The following is a 21,718-nucleotide window of genomic DNA, read 5'->3' as shown; positions in this document are numbered from 1 at the left end:
GAGGGCTTCAGTCTTGGAGACTGACTTCTGATCAGATCCACCTGCAAGGCACTGCATTCCCTTTGTCCCTTCATATCTCAAAAAGGGTATCCAGAGGCTTTAGACAATGTATAGCCAGGAGTAAGACAGACAGAGTTGCTTTTACAGATGGAGAGTTACAGTAATGAGCCCTGCAGTCCTAGGATTTGAGAAAGACCTAAACCAAGGGAATGTAACCTGAGGCTCAGAGAAATCAGGACCAGCTCAGCCTTCACTGAGTAAAGCTGAAAATCCCAGCTCTAACACAGGAGGATGCCTACAGTTACGGGCAAGGCAACACCAGGAGGGACAGCCTTGTCTCGGAGAGTACATAAAAGCAGCCTCAGGCTCCTGTGGTAACACCTGGTGCTGGAAACCTGATGGCGAAGGGAGAGGCAGGATGTGACCTGAGGGACTGCATCCTCTCCAGGGTGGTGGCTCAGGAGCCATGGGGCTGGGGAAGGACCCTGTGGAGCCGGGCTGGCTCCTCTGAACCATTGGGAATATTTTGCTGCATCTATGTAGGTTGTATGTAATGAGCATAGAATTACATAATGACTTCAGTTGGAAGGAACACTAAAGATCATCCAGTTCCATACTCGTGTCATGGGTCTGAGTGCATGCCTGTGCTTGGGGTATATGCTGAGGCTGGGGAACGGGCTGTGCTGCGTGTGGGTGGTGTGTGGAGGGCCGTGGTGTGGGCAGGTTTTGGACTGTGTGATGCTGTGGTGCATTTGGCTGCAGACCTGAGGGAGTTTTGGTGTGTGGGGCTGGGGTATGTGTGGCTGTGGAGTGTGGAGGTCAGTGTGTGTGTGTGTGGGGGGTGCCTGAGCGGAACTGCAATGTGTGGATCTCTGTGCGCATGGAGTGCCAGCACAAGATGTGAAGGTGTGGTGAGTGACTGTGGTGTGTGTGACTGTGGCGTGCAATGCTCAGGGTGTGTAGGGCTATACACGTGTGTGTAGGGCTGTACAGGTGTGCGCACGGGGGCCATGGTGTGTGACGCTCACGGCGTGTAGGGCTCTGTGCGTGTGTGTGGTCGGTGGTGTACAACGCGGGATGTGTAGGGTGACGGTGTGTGAAGCTCGGGGTGTGCAGGGCTCTGCCTGTGCGTGTCGGTGGCGTGCGGGGCTGTACGTGGCAGTCTGTGGAGGGGCGGCGGTGCGCGGACCTGCGGTGCGGTGGAGCTCTGCGTGGGGCCGCGGAGCCGCTGTGCGCCGGAGCGGCGGGGGTGGCACAAACCTGTCCCGGCCGCTACGCGCGGCTCGGCTCGAGGGTGGGAACGGCTCGGGGTTGTTCCTGCGGGACGGCACGGACCCGCCCCGCCACCGCCCGGCTCCGCTCGGCGGCCGGGGCGTGGCTGAGCCCGGGGAGGCGGGCGGGAGCCGCAGCCGCGCCGGGGGAGCTCCGCGGCCGCTCCCTGCCGGGGCGGCGCCGAGGGGGTTAAGGCGCTCCCCGCGGCGGCCCGGGGCGGGCTCCACATCCCGCCTCCCGTATCCCGCATCCCGCCTCCCGCGCCGGAGCGGGCACGGGCACGGGCACACGCACACACACGCCCGCACACACACGCTCTCACACACACACGCGCAGGCGATGGCTGCGGGGCGCGGGCTCGCTTCTCCCCGAGATGATGTCAAGAGCCCGGGAGAAGGAGGAGGAGGAGGACGGTTGCTCTTTTTCTTAACGGCATTGTTCTAAAACCATCCTAAAGAAAGCAGCCCCCGCCCCGACCGCCAGGGCAGCAGCCGTGAAAAGTACCCTTTCATTTTTCCCTCCTTTTTGCCTCTTTTTTTTTTTGTCTTATTTTTCAATTTTTCTTCTCGCCTCCGTCTTTGTGTCCGCCTGGGGCCGAGCTACCCTCACGCGCTCCCCGGGGAAGCCGCCGGCGATTCTCCGCTCCTCCCGGCAGCTCACGGCCGGAGCCAGCGCCCGCCGCCGTCCCGCCCCGCCGCTGCCCGGGGCAGGTGCTCGGTCCGCAGCCGCCGCCTCCCCGCCCGCCGGCCGGGGCGGCTCCGCGCCGCTCCTCCCGCCCGCGGGGCGCCGGCTCCCCGCCGCCAGGGCCACGCCGCCGGCCCGGCGCCCCCGCCTCCCGCCGGAGCGGCGGCGCGGCCCGGCGCGCCCGGGGATGCTGCCCCCGGCCCCGCGCCCGCCGCCTGACACCGCCGCCGCCGCCTTCGCCGCACCGGACGCCGCTCCGCTGCCCACGCCGCGGCCACCTGCAGCAGCAGCAGAGGCAGCAGCTGCCCGGCTCCACGCCGCCCTCCGCGCACCGCGGCGGAAGGAATAGATCACCCAGCCCGTCCCGACCCGCCCGGCCAGCGCTCCCGCAAGCAGCCAGGGCCGGGGCGGGTCGGGTCCCCGACGGCCGGAGCCCAGGCGCCCTCCGCCCCTCGCCCCGCTCCTCCTCCGCGGATGGGCGCGCTGCCGCCGCCCGGCCCCCTCCGTCTCCGCCGCTCCGCCTGAAGAAACTTGGGACGGCGGCGACCTCCGCCTCCCCGCCGCGCCCCGCCCGGGCTGCGGGCGACCCTTCCCCGCGCCGCCGCGCCGACTTCGCGGGGGACCCGCCCGCCGCAGGACTCCGTGCCGGGGCCGTCGGCCCCTTGGCGGGGACCCCCTGCCCCTGGCCTCGGTGCTGGGGAGGAGCGGGGGTGCCCTGGATGGCCCTGCGCACTGGGACAGCTTGGTTTGGGCAGGTCCTGCGCAGAGTTTCCCGGCTTCAGGGCACCTGGTCCCGGCGCTCTAGCAGCCTCCTGTGCCTCTCTTCTTCCCAGGAGCCCGAGCAGGCGGGCGGGGAGCGACCGCCGCCGCAGCACAAGCTGCCCCGGAGCAGCGGCAGCGGCGGCGGCGGGCGCCGCCGGCCCCCCCGGCAGCTGCTCCCCTGCTGTGGCTGCTGCGGCCTGTCGGAACCCCGGGCGGCCAGGGGGACATGGTCCCCTCACTCGCCCCTTGCTGGCGGCCATGAAGAGGCAGAACGTGCGGACGCTGTCCCTCATCATCTGCACGTTCACCTACCTGCTGGTCGGGGCTGCCGTCTTTGATGCCCTGGAGTCCGACAACGAGATGCGGGAGGAGGAGAAACTCAAAGCCGAGGAGATCCGGCTCAAGGGAAAGTACAACATCACCAGCGAGGACTACCGGCAGCTGGAGTTGGTGATCATGCAGTCCGAGCCGCACCGCGCTGGAGTCCAGTGGAAATTCGCCGGCTCCTTCTACTTCGCCATCACGGTCATCACGACCATCGGTGAGTGACTCCCCTCGGGGAGGACCTGTGGGGTCAGGGCCGGGGCTGGGGAAAGAGCTTCCCGGGCTGGAAGAAAGGGAGAGGGGCAGGGAGGCTGTGGCATGCAAAGGTGTCTGTGCTGGATGAGATTTTTTGCTTCCCTCCCGTGTTATGTAATTTAATGCTCTTCCTTGGCACTTGTTGGACTTGACAGTGTCCCGCACCACTTCTCCTGGAGATGGATCCTCTGTCTCTTGTGTGGGACTGGAGAAGAGTGGGGCTGGTCTGGCTAGGGGCATTGGCACTGGCCAGGTGGCTACCACGGTGCTGTGGCTTGGATGGTGAGGAAGAGGAGGAAGAGGCAGGGTGACACTCCTGGGGTTCCCCTCAGGAGGAAGGCCCTGTTGTCACATTCCTTTTCCACCTTAAGAGACATGGGGAAAACTTAGGCAAAAGGCAGCTGGAGGAGAATGAAAATGATGAGGGCATGGGAACTGGATCAGCTGGGAAAGCCCTTAATGTAGCCAGGCATGGACAGACCTGCTTTTGTAAACTTTGTTTTGGTGTTGGCAGTGGCTGTGGTGGTGGTTCCCACAGCCGTGGTCAAACCCTGGGCATTACCAGTGTGTTCCTGGAGTTTTTATTGCAGCTGGAGTGTCTGATGTGATAACAGGTCACAGTCTGCATTTCCCCTTTGTGGGCACATGGTCTGACAGGCAAAACGATGCCTGCTGTCACATTCATGCTGCCCAGCTTCCCAGATGTGCCGCTTCCCACAACGGTCAAGGGACAGTCAGTGGACACAGCCACGGGCTGTCATTTTGTACTTTGCTGCTTCCCGCAGCTAAAGCTGAGCCTTTTTCACAAAGTTTGCTTCTCTGCCATAAAAATAAATACCACAGTGATTAGAGGCTGCGGAGTACACACAGAACTGTGCTACAACTCTGGCTTTGGCTGGATGAGCACGTTTGCTCGTGCTGGTTTTGTGTTCTTTAAGGTGGGTTTACTAAGGCAGTAGATAATGTTCTTCTCCCAGAACTTCTGGATGTTACCCCCTAACATCTGTGGAGATCTGTAAAGACCCCTCTAACTCAGTAGCTGTTTGATAGTGGCTGCGTTATATGGAACAGGACATGAAAGAAGCGCTCTTATTAATACAGAAGGACTTGGTCTTTTTGCCATTTAGGGATTATTACAAGAAATTTTCACACTGCCACCTGAGATACTGAGTGTTCAGCAGAACATGCTGTCCACTGCCCTTTGAGAAGTGTCTACTTATGTTTGTGTTTGACTATATTCTACCTGGGGCAGTAAAAAATTTCCTTTGAAAGACCATCTGACAGTATAAAGTGTATTTGCCCTTACAAAGATAAGATTTTTCAGGGTTAATTTCCTCTTCCTTTCTGTTATTGGATACATTACTACAAATGCATATATTAACAGGTTATGGAATATAAAGTAGAATGCTACTTTGGGTGATGATTTGTATTTCCCGCTGTTCGTTACGATGTCAGAACTCTCTTTCCTACTTTGACCACTGAGTCTCCATCAGCCTGTCTCTTGCCACTTATTTGTGCTAAATGAATATCTCTCTGTCATGCTTCTCTGTGTTACAACAAACCTTCCACACACACGTCTGTGTACTCACAGTGCCCTGTACTCCTGCCTGGGAGCTGCCTGCAATACTTGCTGCGTTCTTAAGCTCAGTTGGTGACAGGTAGAAAAGGCTGTTTGTACAGTAGTTTGCTGTTTTGCTGGTGTTTTACCTGGAAACAAGTACAACTTGCTTGGGAAGTTGTAACATTTTCTCCTTCAGAGGGCTGGGATTTGTTTAGCAAGCTCGGCATACCTCAGCATGCAGAGGATAGAATGCATTTCTGTAGGCAGAGGCGCTTTCGGAGGTATGAATTGTTTAAATTTAAAAATGTGTGTAGCAACAGGGAACCACTGGGACAAAGAGTGATAATAAAGAATGGTGCAGAAAGACAGACATTCTATAACGAATGTTCATTTGGGAAGCTGTGCTCTGGAGGATATCTGATCCGTCTTTCAAAAGTTTATTAATAGTTGCTCTCTGCATCTTGCCAAATGCACTTCTATTTTTTGTACCATCTCTTCAGTACTAAAGTGGTTTCATGATGTTATCTGATCTACTGCTAGTCTGTAAAAGTAAGCATGGAAGATTTTTCTTTAATTTCTTATTTATCCTAAACTAATTTCTCTCACGTATGGGAAAAAACCTTTCTTGTTTAAGTTATTAGGAAAATAAGGGTTCTTACCTATGTTTTTTTTTGTACAAGGAAGTGATCTAAAATGTTCATATTAATCTTTTGTGCTGGTTCTTTTTTTTCAAATCTGTATGTATGTTCTCATATACATCTGTCTCCCTTTAAAACCTTCTGGACGGACTTCCAGAAGCACATGCATTGGGGTATGCATTGGTGAACGTGCTGTACTCAGAAGGTACTCCTGCAAAAGTGTGTCTTACAAATCATTGCAGGCTGACTTTTAAAAGAGAATTTACAAAGGCCTTGCCTAATCTGGAAGGGTACCTCTATCTCCACAAAACTTCCCTTCAGAGAAAACAGTGATAGGAATTGGCGGACCACAAAGTCAAGCAATATGCATATGGTTGCAGACTAATTTATGTCTAACTTAATTGTACTCCGTGATAGTGCCGTGCTAGCAACATGTCTGGAGCGATTACCTCTTCGCTGTGCTGATTTCAACTACTGTGGCTTTAATTTAATCAAAGGCGTGTATGGTTGGCTGTAGCCCATCAGTAGCCGGGAAGAGGCTGTTGCTTCTCTGCCAGTGCTAGGGGACAGTTGTCCCCAGACCGTAGGACAGGTGCCCCATTGCCCCTGGGATGTGGGGCTGAAGGGACAGCTCTGGTGCTGAAGGGACAACTCTGGCAATTCCCCCAGTCTACAGTGCTGAAAGGACACCTCTGGCAGTGTCCCCAGTCTGTGATGCTGAAAGGACACCTACGGCAGTGTCCGTGGTATCAAGGTGTAAGTCCAGCAGTGTCCCCAGTCTGTGGTGCTGGAGGGACAGGTCCGGCAGTGTTCCCAGTTCATGGTGCTGGAGGGACAGCTCCGGCAGTGTTCCCAGTTCATGGTGCTGGAGGGACAGGTCCGGCAGTGTTCCCAGTTCATGGTGCTGGAGGGACAGGTCCGGCAGTGTTCCCAGTTCATGGTGCTGGAGGGGCAGCTCCGGCAGTGTTCCCTGTTCATGGTGCTGGAGGGACAGCTCCGGCAGTGTTCCCAGTTCATGGTGCTGGAGGGACAGCTCCGGCAGTGTTCCCAGTTCATGGTGCTGGAGGGACAGCTCCGGCAGTGTTCCCTGTTCATGGTGCTGGAGGGACAGCTCCGGCAGTGTTCCCAGTTCATGGTGCTGGAGGACAGGTCCGGCAGTGTTCCCAGTTCATGGTGCTGGAGGGGCAGCTCCGGCAGTGTTCCCAGTTCATGGTGCTGGAGGGGCAGCTCCGGCAGTGTTCCCTGTTCATGGTGCTGGAGGGGCAGGTCCGGCAGTGTTCCCTTTCATGGTGCTGGAGGGACAGCTCCGGCAGTGTTCCCAGTTCATGTGCTGGAGGGACAGCTCCGGCAGTGTTCCCTGTTCATGGTGCTGGAGGGACAGCTCCTCCGGCAGTGTTCCCAGTTCATGGTGCTGGAGGGGCAGCTCCGGCAGTGTTCCCTGTTCATGGTGCTGGAGGGGCAGCTCCGCAGTGTTCCCAGTTCATGGTGCTGGAGGGGCAGGTCCGGCAGTGTTCCCTGTTCATGGTGCTGGAGGGCAGCCGGCAGAGCCCGCAGTCTGTGGTGCTGGAGGGGCAGCTCTGGCAGAGCCCCCAGTCTGTGGTGCTGGAGGGCAGCTCTGGCAGAGCCCCCAGTCTGTGGTGCTGGAGGGACAGCTCTGGCAGTGTCCCCAGTCCGTGGTGCTGGAGGGGCAGCTCCGGCAGAACCCTCAGGCTGTGGTGCTGAAGGTTCGGCTCTCGTCCATCACTGCAGGTCCGGACTCCCCTCCTCGGGCAAGCTCTGCAGCTTGTTGCTTCCCCTGGAACCACATCATTAAAGACGTGTTTTTACACGTTTCTTCCAGAAACTTTCCTGTGTGAGATGAAGTGCTGAGATTCAGTCAAGTCTCTCATGTCCTCTAATCTATGGTATTTGGCTTTTATTGGCAGGTTTTTGGGGGTTGTTGCTCACTTGTCGAGCTGAGTAATAAACAAAAAAGTGAGGGCTTATCAGACAGGTTTCTTATTAACCTGGGGCAAAACATATTTTTCTACTCCCCAGGTGCAATGTTCTTGTTCTTTCTTTCTTTCCTTTTATTTTTTTTTTTTAAACCAACACAACAATGGAAAGGTTGACAACTGCAGGTGCTACAATATTCGATGAGTCTGCTCTTAAAATCACTTAGCAGAAAATCCTCCCTCCCTCCCCTCCTCCACCGTCCTCCCCTCCCGCCCCCCCAGCTTCTACAAAGTTTTGTTTATGTTTGGATTCTGTGAAAGTTTTTAGGTGATCAGAAAGAACTAATAAGCTCTTCTTGGCTCTCACCAGGTGCTGAGTTTATTTCAGGATTGTTCTCATTTCGGAGTCAGCTACGATAAATTCCTTACCATTTCCAGTTACACAGTCAAAATGATGAAAAAGAGTGGTTTAATGAGGTTCTTCATCCAGCTATTTATCTTTTACAAGATACACTGTAGAATATGCCACAGAGTTAATCTAAAGGCTCTATACTCTGAATGAAAACACCGACTTCCAAAAATAAAGGGTTATTTCTAGGATTCCTAGTAAGTAAGACCCTTTTCTATAGGTCTATAAGAGTCAATAAACTCTTTCTGTGTAAGCAGGTGTCAACACTGTCAAAATGTGTTATTGGTATGGATATCGCTCTATCATTTAGGCCTTAAAGGGTGATAGTAATACTTGATTTAACACCACTGAGCTCTAGTAAACACTGAATATTTCTGGAGGCTTGTGTAGAATGTAAAGAACTGAAAGCTGTTTGTGTCACTCTAAAATGAACTGAAACAACAAACAGATTGAAGATTGTTATTTATTTATTTTTTCCCAAGAAGTGACTGTAAGGGGAGCAAAATTAAGGCAGTTTGTGCTGTGAATTATGAGTCTCTTTTTCTGGCTTTTAGGCCTTTGTTTTTGGTTTTGAACCTACCACAAGCAGTGACTGAACTATTCAGACAAAATACTTTTTTTAAGAACGCCGTGCAATACCTGTAATGGTGAATGGATCATCCACCTATTGACAGCTGGTTGGCTGCTGAGTAGCCAAACACTCAGGAACTGTCTGCATCCAGATGAGGACATTTCATACTTCTGGCAGATGGTGTCCTGACAGGGAGTTTGAACCTGCATTAATGAACTAAGCAAACACATGCTTAAATCCATTTTGGGGTAGTGGTTGAGTCTCAGTGTTCTTTCTCTGCATCATTTTACCCTTCTGTAAAATGGATGTAAAAACACCAACTTGGTAGTACAGTGATGTCTCTACTTTGGGTTAGAAAAAGACTGAAGTGTTCTCACAAGTGAATTATTTTGTCTGTCTTGCTCCTCCTTTAAGACCAGCCTCTGGTGTTCTGAGTCTGCTCTTGGTTGGATGGTAGTATTTAGAGCCAGTCCATTGAAAAGGTTGGAGTAGGGAATCGTGGCAGATGGACAACCTGCAATTGAAAGAAGAGACAGGAAGAAAACAAGACATGTAAAGGAAGAGATTGAGAATAAAGACACAAATGTTTTGGTCAATTAACTGCTGCATTCATGACTTGCCAGGATCATGAAGGTCATATCTCATACAAAAAAACCAAACAAGCACACAGTAGATTAAGCCAATCAATTATTAATAAACTCAGGCGAAAGCAGAGAGATTTTCTGGTGAGACGAGTGCTTGCCGATACACTGAAGTAACAAATCTCTTCATTCATGCCATCTGAAGCTTTAGTGGAGAATACTGGATGATCAGGACCTGAATATCTGCTGGTGGTATCTCCCAAGCAAGAAAGAGGTGAGCTACAGTGAGCCCCGTGAATATGGACTGTGTGTAGGATTTTGCTCCCCTGCATAACTAAAATAGTCTGCAAGATTGTTTCACACTATATTCAGATTGTATTGTCTGACAAAAATTTAAAAAACCCCACTAAAATAGTGTTCTGCCAACAGAGGAGACTTTGAGGCTACTTTGTTCACATTTGTGGAAAAAGTTCTTGAGTTCTTTAAAACTGTTTTTGCAATGATACCTCACATTCCTGCCGGAGGCACTTTAGCAAAAGCTTTTTAGAAATCACTGATAAGCAAGGAAAAATTAGAACTCAGAATGATGTTGACCTGCATCTTCCCACTGTATGGCTTATTGGCAGTGCAAATGTAATAGTAAGAGTTGGAAAACAATTTTGGGGAAATATTGAGAAACCTCTGGCCGTTGAGCTCTAGGTAGAGGTGTCTGCAGATTTCCTTACTGTAACGACACTGGAGAAATTAGTGTCTTGTAGATTTTTAGGATTTGGTGCTCTTTCACTTCCTCCTAACTATTCATAAGTTCTTTCTTTACCTGAAGCAAGTGAGATTTAGATTAAGCATGAAGAAAACTCTTCCCTGCCATCAGGGTGGTTGTGTGCAGGTAGAGACTGCCTAAGGAGACTGCTTTAAAAAGAGATTAGACAAAAATCTCCCAGGAATGAATAAGCTGTAACTGCTTTTGCCTTTGGGGAGGAAGATGGACTGGCTGACCTCTTGAAGTCTTTATCAGCCTTATGTTCTATGATTTTCTGAATCTTCCTTTTTTTCCTACTTCTTGAGCCCTAATAGTTCTTGGGTTAACTTGTTTTTCTTGAGGAAAAAACCCAAATATCTTTGAAATTCTATTTTCTCCACTTTATGGTCTTTGCTTATTGATTATTTTTCTAGCCAGTAAACCCATTTATGTACCTTTGCAAGTGTCAGAATAGAAATATCTGTGTTTACCTACCGTCAAGGTTACAAGCTAGAGGTGTTGGTGAGTGTTTTGGGAAAGAAGTTAGCTGAAGGAGAAGATGATCCTGCTGATATGAGGATGCCAAGCAGAAATTCACAGGGCAGAACTGGGAAGGTGTTTTTGACTAAATTTTCTCTCAGCAATGGACTTACATCTGCTTCGACTAAAAAGAATAAAAATCCTTTTGCTTTCTCTTGGGACAGCTTCACAACTATGAGGCTTGACCAAAGGAACACTAATGGAGAGCTTGCCTGTTGGACATCATGAGTTTTGGGACAGATGTTGCTGGTCTGGCATGAAGGACAGCTGAGAATGCTGTTGTGTTTCCTCGAATGTCATCTGAACTGAGGTGCTCAGTTCCTTCAGTGCAAGAGCATATTCCCCCATAAATGCTGAAATCCATTCTCGTGGCTTTGAGCTGGAGTTGTACAGCTCTTTATATTCAGAATGCTGTACTGACATTAGGTGATTCATCTTCACAACACCTCTATGTAAAAATTATCCTCAATTTAGAGACAAGAAGAGAAAACAACTTTCTGAAGATTCAGGTTGGGAGCTATTTCTAATTGCCAAACTGCTCACTTCTTTCTCATTCGGACAACATGATATGACTTTATAGCCAGATTAAACAGTGGAGATGAACCAAAGGCAGAGATCCATAAGGAGTTCAAGGTGATACTGGCAAACTCCTGCAGATTAGGTCTTTTGACATGCAGTGATAGCAGAACCTGGAGCTTTATTTCATGAAGGTTCGTATACGATTCTGGCTAATTATCTCTGTTATTACTATGTGTCTTCTGTCAAAGGCCCTTTAGGCTATCAGGTATCCGCTTGTTATGGATTTTACTGAAGATCCTTGGCTGGATATAGTTAAAGGCCACATGAGATACCCCTTCCCCTCTAACAGATGCTGGCAAGGACACTTACTGATGATGCAGAACTAACGAGTCCTTGGTGCCTGTAAGTCGAACTAAGAGGTTACTGTGGACTTGCAACAGATGTTTGCTGTGTGTAGCAGGCCTATTCCCCTCTTTTTGGATAGTTTTGAATGAAGCCATGGGCTGCTTCAGAAATTTCACACATGGACATTGCTGCGATGCAAATTAATTATAATTTGTTATTTTTTCAGGATTATAGTCCATGAAATCTACTGACTTTAGGTAGATTACCAGGTTATTTATCCCGCCCCCCCCCAGGTGTCTGTGACTTGATTAGCTACAACTAACATCGATATTGCTGGTGTTGTAGCTACAGCACTTCCTTTGATTGAAGTGAGAGTGTCTATGGATAAAGGACTGTTCAGTAAAAAAAAAAGCAAAAAACCCCAAAGACAGAAATAAAGGTCTGATCCAAAGTTTATTATAAGTAACAGAGAGAATATTTTGAGTCACAGTAGTTTGGGATCAGGCCATTATTTGATATATTCTCTAGCGAACCAATTAATGGAAAATATCTTCAAAAGCAGTTTTCAGATTTATTTATTTTTAATAATGAAACAAAAAGTTTTGAAGTTAAAGTGTATGCTGATTTTGGCATTTAAACTGATTTGTGTCTTTTTAATTGAAAGTCAAACGCTAAACTACGCATCTACTGCATACCTCAAACTCAAGCAAAGAGAAATCTTGAGGAAGGATGTTGATGTTTTTATTCTATTTTTTTTTTTTCTTTCGGTGGTGTGTGGTTCTTTTCTTGTTGTTTGTTTGTTTTCCTTACTTTCATGACTGCCAGACAGTTAAGAACCCCTTCTGATCTATCATCTTCTAATCCACTGAGATGCTTTTTTTTTTCTTAAGTGTAACATGCACTTACTTTTTTTCTGTTTCAGGGGAAGAATCCCTGAAGTTTCTTAGCAGTTTTTTTCTTTTTAAGGAGTTCAATGACTTTTTTTTTAATACCTGGCCAATTGCCACAAGAGGCTTATGCAGTTATCAGTTGGTTAAAGGGTTCAGTATCCTCTTTAACTGCTTTCATTATGGAGGTGATTAGGGCATGCCAGTGAAAGGAATCTCTCTATTAAGGACTCATGTATTTGTTACTTATTAGGATGATTAGGAGGGAGCAGACTGCATTGTCCTTTCAGTTCCCTGCACCAGCAGGAAAAAAGAGCTTCAGAGAAAAGCAGGCAAGTAGTGGGGTTAAAAGGTATCTGATGGGAAGCTGATTGTCTCCTTGCTCTCCCATCAGAGAAGAGGACCTTCTCAGGCACAAAAATTTCACAGAGAGCTTGAGGGCACAGATTGATGAATGAAACCTGCTGCAGCTCTCTCTAATTGTGTAGTGCAGGAGATTAGCTCTACGGAAATGCTCATAGACTCCCAATTTAGAGATATTCTTGACATATTGAAGGGAAGATAGAAATAAGAGATCTACTCCCAAGGCAATTGGCAGTGTCAGCAATTTCGGATGCACGCTACCATAAACTCATTTCAGGGGTGTTTTGGGAGCAGATAGAATATTTTATTTCTTCCACCCTCTTTTATTTTGATGTCCTCTGGAGAGGATGTCCTCCTCCTATGTTTAAACCAGCACAGGCTATGGGAACTGCGGCAGAAATTAAATGTTGTAACAAACCTGTAACAAACCTAAACCAATTGAGTTTTGATTTGTCACTCTGCTGTATTTCACACCCATATGGAACTTCTCAGGACCAGACACAGTAGGAAAAGGTGTCAAATATTCTTGTTTCAAAGGTCTGTATATCCATTACTTGAACTAATGAAGAGTTGTTGTTAGTTGTTAGTAGTTTGAACTGTTGTGGTGAAACAAGGCTGACTTCACTCAGTGAAAACAGTGTTTGCAGCAGTAATAATCTTTAAAAATCTGCAGTTTGGTGCTTAATTTAACTTTGCTCTGGATACATATAAAATATCGTACTGCAATAAAAGGAGCTCCAGCACCAGGAAGGACATAGAGCCCCGACCATAAGGCTCTGCATGCAGACTGTGTCATGTAAGATACTGCATCAGGAATATTTAAAAACAGTTCATGAAATAAAGATGATTGAACTCCCTGTTACAATCTTGCATCAGAAAAATACCTCATACTTGCAGAGGTGACTTGAAGTCTCAATGCTTGCCCAGAGTTTTTCTGGCCTTTGGGGACTTCTTTGGCTTCCAGAGTAAACCGTGAATTTTAGAAGAGTTCCTTACAGAATAAAGCATATAGTGTTTTCTGCTGAGGACTAGAAACAGTAGAAGGATGCTATTTCAGCATTATTCAGGGTCATCTAGGCTGTCAAAAAAACTGGATTGCCCCAGACTGCCAGAGGAAAAAAACTCTATTTTGGGATGTGGAAGTCTGGAGACCAACATTTGGGTTGTGAAAGTCTCTTCCAACATTTAAAGTTATGAGCCCACCATCACTTTGACATGTCCTCTATAAAAGTTCCTGATACACTGCTTGTTTACTTCTGGACACCAAATATGTATTTTTAAAATTTTTTGGTATTATTTTCAGTATTACTTAGGTGTGTTAGAAATGACATAGGTCTGGTTCTAGGCACTTGATAGTTAAACAGCAACACTGGATCTGTGCCCGCGGAAGCACATGGAAATCCCAGTGATTTGACCTGAACTCTTCAGTTGACCTTTCAACTGATATACTGAGAATTCAGTGATCTTCCAAACTTCTCTACTTTAGAATTTCTCCCCTCTTTTGCTGTTCCATGTGGGAATGAAGATCCAAGAAGAGGAAGGAGGTGGTTTCTATTCAGTCAGTACTGACGCTCTATCAGCTTTTTTGTTCATTTCTGGTATTTTTCTCTGACAGATGAATAAATGATCATCCAGTCTTTTGGCAACAAAAGCTTAAGCTCTTAAAACACATCCTGCCTAGTAGTAAAAGGCCTGTTATTTAAAGGGCACTTTTCAAAACGATTAGTACTTCAGTAGCAATGTGTTTGCCTTAATGAGTGCACTCTGGCAGCCAGAGGAAACAGCATAAGCTGATACCTAGAGATGTAGGCTGACATAGGCAAATTAGCAGTGCTACAAGTCAGTTACCAAATGTACTGCACATCCAAGAGGTTTATTTTAATGAGTGAAAAGTGCTGGGTATGATTCAGAACGGCTTAATTTTTGTTTTCTTCTGAAATATCCACCTCCTTTTGTATTTTCATTCAGAAGGCCTCGTACCACTCCTCTACTTGTGATAGTTTGTGCTGTATGGGTTGCATTCAGGTCTGGTTTGACTTGCTGAACTGGCACCAGAGACAATTTTTCATAAAGTTTCAGACTTGCTTCATTGGTGTTGCTGATGTTTGAAGTCTGTTCTTGTGATGTAGGTAGGTCAGCTGCTGGGCTTTTGATATAACATAGATTTCTTTTTAAAGGTTTCAGCAGGTTTTTCCTTTCCCAAGATGGATAACAGTGAAGGCTGTTGGTATTGAAGAAGAAGAGGCACGGGATGCAAGCTCTGAGTATCCAGCAATAGGTGTCATGATGGAAGTTGCTGGCTCTTGAGCATTTGTGGTGCTGACTTGGATAACTAGCTGGAACCTGACTGCAGGTTAGGTGATAAGGAGTTAAAAACTATTTCCATGGTCTCTTTGACAAGAATCCAGCCTGTGGAGCATTTCAAACCTGATCAAAACAGCAGGTCTGTTCCTGAAGACCTTGAGTGTGGCGCAGTGAATAAGGAAAGGTGTTAAACAACAGCAAGGAAGTGTTAGAGTGGCCACAGAGAAAAAACCCTTTCTAGCAGTGATACTTGTGAAACACTGAAATGCACTGCCTGCAGGAGGCATGAGCTCTTCGTTGCTACGTCTTGCAGAACAGGATGGACAAGCATCTGCCAGGAATGACCTATGCATTCTGTCCTGCCTTACGGCAAGGTACGGACTGGCCTCCTCGTCCTGTATTTTTAATGGCTCCCTAAACACACAGGCTGTTTGAAGTTTGTTTTGGATCTTGCTTGGATCTATGTAAATTTATCTTGTCTTTTTTTTTTTTCTGAAGGTTTGTGCTTCCCTTGAGGGATTATCAGTGCACCCTACAATTCTGTCTCCAGCTGAATATCTGGAAAAGAATCAAACCTCTTCTCTAGGCAGCAACTGTTTGGTGTTAGCAGTGTCACCAGCTTTTTATGGCTGCTGTTTGAACAGCTCTACCAGTGGCTGTTGCAGGGAAAAACAAACATGCTACCTATCTTTAAAAAAGGGACAGGAGAGAACGTGGGCAGTTAATGCTCAGTCAACCTAAATTTGATGTTTAGAAAGATATTTGACCAAGCTGTTAATCAGCATGAAAGTACCTAGGGGATAACAAGGGACAAGCTGGAACAAACCCAAATTTTTCCTGAGTAACTCACGCTGGACTTGTCTGGGTTGTTTTTATTCCAGCAGATAGCTGATAGAGGGGGAAGCAGTAGGTTATGACATTTTTTACATATGTGGCATGATAATAGCATTGAGTTCTTGTAATTGCAGTAGAAAAATCTAGACTGGATTGAACTGCAAGATGGGTGCAAAGTGTGGATGGCACACGCCATGGACCAGAGGTTGGACAGTGGCTGGGCTTACCACATGTGTGAAAAACACATACACTGTGCAGATGTAAATGGGGCAGAAAATACAGATTCACAGATCTGCTCAATTTACCGCCAGATAATTTCACAATAGGATAGAAAAAATGCAGAAATATTTATCACTGGTTTTCTGTCAAACTGGATGGACATAGCATATGCAGTCATACAGGGGTCTGTCCTGTGGCTGGTACTATTCAAGTTTCCCATTAATGGCTTGTCTGATAGAACAGAGAGTACACACATTTATTGTGAGGGGTGGCTAGCACTGTGAGGGCAGGAGCAGAATACAAAACGATTCTGTTAAACTGGAGAAATGGTCTGGAATCAATATGATGAAATTCAATAAAGTCGAGTGCACAGAATTACATTGAAGAAGAAAATATCAAAGATACAGATTTAAAAAATTATATAAACTGACTAGGTGCAAGTACTACAACATCATGCTGATAAAGTGGTAAGGCTTCAGCCTGGAAACTGGGTGCAGTTTTGGGCACACAGAGATTTGAGAAAGGATGAGAAAAAGTAAAATGCTGAAAGAAAATTTAACCTGTATTCGGTGTGAAGTAGGCAGAGATTGTTTACCCTATATGAAATACACGAAGGAGGGGAACAATAACAGCTTCAAACATGGGAAAGATTGTTGTAAAGAGGACATTGATAAGTTTTTTCTGCATATATACCCAAGGTTTGCTTTTCAGCACTGCAGATGCAGGTTTATCATCAGCTGTGAAAACAGCTGTAACATGACCTGTAAGGAACCTTCAGAGTGTCAGCAGTGGGATATTTGTTTGAAGTGGTTAAACAGTTGTCCAAATACATGGGTTTGGTTTACTTCAGCCTGCCTCAGGTCTGAATGGGCTTGGTTACCCATTGAGGCCCCTCCAGTCATGTGTTCCTAGGTGGCTGGGAGCTGCTCTACAGGAGCTGCCTGGTCAGTTGAGTAACCCTAAGTGATGGACTGAGGATCTGAGCATCCTGCAACAGGTCAAATGGTTTATTGAGGTTTCTCCCAGCCCTCAGCTTCTGGGATTATGCACTCAATGGATGTTTCTAAATGCTGTGCTGAATGTACAGCAACATTTGCTGTCTGACAGTGGACTTTGTGATGGTCAAGGCTCTGAACTTGCCTTCAGGAGAGCTGTTCTTCTAGAACAGGCATCAATATGCATCTTGCAACCCCTGCTCACTTGGCATTTTGGGTTGCACATTCTCTCATGCTGAAACAAAGAGGTTCTTCCTCTTTCCCTAAATCCCATGCATACAAACCAGCAATTTCCATAGCACAGACAATCATCAATCTGTTATCTTGGCAGACACCAATGCCTTTCTACTTTGGAGGAAGGAAATCTATCCCATAATACACCTGTGCAATATATGGCAATGGTGATTTTGTTGCTAACCCCCGCAGCAATCAGTTTATGCCCTCAAGCATGAGATTTGATTATCCTTGTCATTATCTAAGCTACAAATGTTATTAGCAGCCATAAAATTGTCCATTAAAGTGAGAGGAATTACTTGCCTGCACCAGGGGGAGAACAGATAATTTACCACACAGATTTAAGCCCAAAAGCACTTTTTTCCCCAGAAGGACACGCTAAGCCTTTGTACAGCCTCCATTTTTGCATTTCAAAACCTACTTCCCCCTCCATGGCCCTCAAGTCTGGGTCTTTTACCATAACAGTGACATAGATAACGCCTGTTGAAATAACCTCAGAGATCATGACCACGTATTTATTCTATGTTCCATAGCTTGAATGAATGCTTCCCTAATTCTGGAAGTGCAGACGCTCAAACTTTGGTTGGGTTCCATATTTTCTAGACTTCAGCACTGGTTTCAACTTCATTTACACAAAAGCAATTCTGGATGCCTTGGGCTGACTTGGCACCCATGGACTGACCCTGCATCACTGGTTGAGTGTAGGATCTGTTGATTTGCTCCTAGCAGGGCCATTTTCATAGGTTTTCTTGATCCTGCAATACTAGGTTTTTATGAGAGGAAGAAGTGATGTATCACAGGGGCCAAGAAAAGATGCTGTGTCTGAGTGGGTGAGATCCAGGGTAGTGTCTGAAAAATTTCTTTGTCTTCCCTGGGACTGGCTGATTCATCCCCTTCCCACCACCCTGCTAATTCCTGTTCATATATCAGTTCACCGTAAAGCTGCATTTTTATTCCCATGTGGTATTGTGTTCCCACCCCCTTCCAACAACAGGGAGTGGGAGAGAACACCTACAGCTTTCCCAACAGACGAAAATGGTGGATCCTGACAGACTGGAACAGATTCTGGTCACAGTCTTTCTCTGTAAATCCTGTGGAACTTGATTGTTTTGGTGTATTTGTTGACTTTAAAGTAAGAGAAATGTGTGCAGAATGTGGTCTGGAGAGCCTGTATTTTGAAGGAAGTATCTCCTCCTACTCACCCAACAAATTTACACACACACGGTGTAGCATCAATATTAGCTCCTGTAGCAAATGGAAAATATGTCAGTAGCCCGAAAGGAATAGAAAATGTTCTCAAACAGGGCTTAAAAAAGTAAACAAACATCATATAACCAACAAAATCAATACAGTTTCATATTAGCCATTACAGATATCTCTGTATTTGTCTACATCCTACTGTGCACATTTCAGTGCTGTGGAAAATGTAGAACCCAGGGGACCTAATTTCAGAACTTGGAGATGGTGTATTGAATGCAAGGCCTGGGATAGAAGGCCTGGAAGAGATTTATGTTGAAAAACAGGAGAGTTTCCCCCCTTGAATCCCCCAAAAGAGCATTAACTGAGTCAAATAAATGGAAATATATACAAAATTAATATCTATTAATGGGTGTTACAACATTAATAGAAACAACTCCTTGAAAACTCTTTTTTTTTCTGAGTAATCTCCACTAACTTAAGAAATGACTTTGTGAGAACTAATGTTAGGTTCAGGATGCCCAAGAGGGGACAGCCTTTCAGCTTTCTGCATTCTAAAATCTTTGTCTTCCTTAGATTCTCTTCTTCTTGGAAGGAGTTTGAGATGGAGAAATTTCCTTATGTTTCCAGCCTTTGCCTCATGGCCTTCCTTGACTTGTCATGTCTTCCAACACAATCAGTAGTATTCAAGCTATTCTTGTGGGCTTCCATATTGAGTTCCTTCAAGCCAAGCTGCTTTTCGCTGCTGAAAGCATTCCCTCTTCTCTTGTTCCTTTGAAAACTTGATATACCTATTTATCAGGAAGCAAAAGTCGAGGCTGCAGACTAAGCAGGTGGTTGATGCTGTTCCTAACCAGAAGAGCACATCTCAGTGGAAGTTGTGTGAGATTTAATAGGAGAAGATCCTCCTGTGACCCAGTGGCATTCTTTGGTTGCTTGTTTAATGCACCTAATATTGGGGGAACATCCTGTGTCTTTTGGATGGTGACTTTTGCTTCCATTCACATTCTCTTGCCAAGGAGAAGCTGGCAAGATTTCCTGCATAGCACATTGGTAGAGACTTTGAAGAAGAGGAAGAAGTTGGAAACAACTATTAGGACAAAGTGGACCATTGCTTGGAATCCTACATTCAGGTGATTTCCTGAAAGAGAAATGTTTGGGTTTTGGTGGTCTTTGGTCTTCTGGAGTTTTAGTTCCATGTGTCAGCAAAGCTATGAATGCTCATTGAGTGTGCTGGAGAGCCACAGGAGCTCTGCCTCCCTGTGTTTGCTTTTCCATTGGAAAGATAGTATTATCTGAAATACAGATTGATTGATAGACATATGTATAGATAATTTACTTTCTTTTAATGTGATGTGCTCCAACCCTTTTGCAAGTGTCCGTAGGCCCTCTGGGAGGTCCACAGCCTTTCATCCTGAAGGGGACACAGAAGGTTCTTGTCTCTCCTCTGCCTTCTATTCCATCTCTCTGCAGTGCTGGATGTTGATCTCACTGCTCAGAGTGCCTGCAGCATGCACAACACCCAGGGGCCTGGGTTTCTTGTCTCTTGAGTGGCATTCTGTGAGCTAGTGTTCAGAGAGAGACATAAAGATCAAAGGCTGTGCAAGTGTACTGTGCTTGATTTTGCTTACACCAATACAAATCGATTGACTTCACCGAGTTATGAGGGATTTACAGCTAGGGGAGAACAGATTCTGACCTAATGGCTCCAAAAGAGGCTTTTCTTGGATGAGCAATGTAATTAGAGCACTGGAACAGACAGATTTCATGACTCATCTGTGGGTCTGCAGTCTTTTCTTTGCTTCTAGTAGGGTGTTCACTAATGTCACCACACTTTCATTTCACCCGTGGGCTGATCTAATGAAGGACCAACCTTTGCTTGAGCAGAGATCTCTGTTCAGCTGCAAAGCAGCCTCCGATCTTCATGTCACTGTGAAGACTTCAAGCTTCGGACCAGACATTGGGGTAGTGGAAAATTTCCACTCTCTTTGTTTGTTGTACTGAAGCAGAGGATTAAAATAACTAGAAGAAGCAAAGCAGGGGCCGGGGAGATGACTGAGTCCACTTACCAATCTGAAATATGTGTCCTAGCAAAGGGCAAAATCATCAAGCATATGAGCTGCCATCAATCTGCTCTATATATCCAGCTGGAAAACACTGCATGCATTTTTTAAATCATAAAACTGCTTTTCAAGCTGGTTGGAGGTCTGAGGATGAAGTATTTTTGTTAGAAAATGCTGCTTCACCGAGACTACAAGACATTCATTTGGGAAATTTTGTTGAGAACATTTCCTAAGTTTGGGGATGAGGAGGTGGTCATGGTTAGTGTAAGAGGGACCTGGCATGTATTATTGAAGACTGGTGCTGAGCACAGTCACAAGGCTCATATCTTACAGATGTCTGGGGGCTATGTTGGGCACAAGGGCCTGGCAGAGAGGTGACAGCACTCAGGATATGGAGGTGGTGCAGTTTTGGCTGCTGGTTCTCCTTCGGTCCCAGTGCAACAGGAATTGGAGTCAGGGGCCAGCTGTTGCAGTTTGGCTGGTGGCCATGACTGTGACAACAATGATGGCAGTGTGTGTAGGGCAGACAGAAGCTGTCACCTTGCTGTGTGTACAGTGCCACCTCTTTCTCACCCACCTCTCATTTCTGCTGAGCTTGAGCTGTGAGATCCCTTCAACACAGTAGTTTCAGGAAAGGGTAGGGAAGCTGTGATGCAATGGACTGGAGCTCAGCATGGGACAGGAGACGTGAGACGGTGGCATCATATCTGGCATCACTGATGGTTCCTTCAAGAAGATTGGGGGCCACTGACATGGGGAACTCAGTGGAGTGCCTACCTTACATGAAGCCTTGTCCTTTGTGTCTGTGTGCTGTCTTCTGAAGCCTTCCAGGCGCCAGAGTGCATGTGCACTCCAAAAATCATAACCTACTGCAGCCATTCCTCTGCTAGATTTAGCCCTCTGAAGTGGGTTGCTGCTGGTGTGGTTCACATTCAGCAGAGACTGTAAGACCCACCTGGGAAGAAGGTGAACTTCTATGTGCTGAATCATGTGCCTCACCACTTGGCAGTGACAATAGTACAGCTATATGTGCAATTGGATTTGATGTCAGTTTTCTTCTGATTTGCCGCTCATTGAAACTGAGAGCCAGTCATGATGATTGGTCCTGTCCTTGGATTCAAGCCCTGCTGCACTGGGCTCTGTACCAGCATGAAATTCAGAGTAATTTCAAAAAAGTGTCTAGAAGACCACAGAACTAAACCTCCATTTTCAAAAGTAGCTTTTGCACTTAGGAGGCTGCTTTCCAAGCCAAGGAGCCTCACACCTGCCAAATATGGGTTTAAAAAACAGGTTGGTTGGAGTGTGAAGTCATTGAAGAACATGAGAAAAATATGCCTTTCAGGACAGTTAATAAAAAAGGAGTCTGGTAACTCCAAATCCTTTGGTAATCCACTTCTTCAGCTATCTGTCACACAAATGTCCCTAGGAAGATTTTTCTCTCTTGTTACACCTGAGAAGTAAGTCACCATGTGAAGTATTAATGAAAGC

The 21,718-nt window shown here is 46.8% G+C and overlaps 1 protein-coding gene across 1 annotated transcript in view; it reads left to right on the top strand.

Annotated features, from left to right (window-relative positions):
* The first annotated feature begins 2,587 nt into the window (after positions 1 to 2,587).
* Positions 2,588 to 21,718, top strand: part of KCNK9 (potassium two pore domain channel subfamily K member 9) — a 102,890-nt gene continuing 83,759 nt past the window's right edge. The window contains 2 exon segments of the mRNA XM_010404722.4: positions 2,588 to 2,935; positions 2,937 to 3,259. Of these exon segments, the coding sequence (XP_010403024.2) occupies positions 2,676 to 2,935; positions 2,937 to 3,259 (583 nt within the window). The 5' untranslated portion in view covers positions 2,588 to 2,675.

Source organism: Corvus cornix, chromosome 2 (assembly GCF_000738735.6).
Source record: "Corvus cornix cornix isolate S_Up_H32 chromosome 2, ASM73873v5, whole genome shotgun sequence".
Classification (NCBI taxonomy): Eukaryota; Metazoa; Chordata; class Aves; order Passeriformes; family Corvidae; genus Corvus; species Corvus cornix.
Note: the sequence above shows the minus strand (reverse complement) of the source record. Positions and strands in the feature narration are given on the sequence as shown.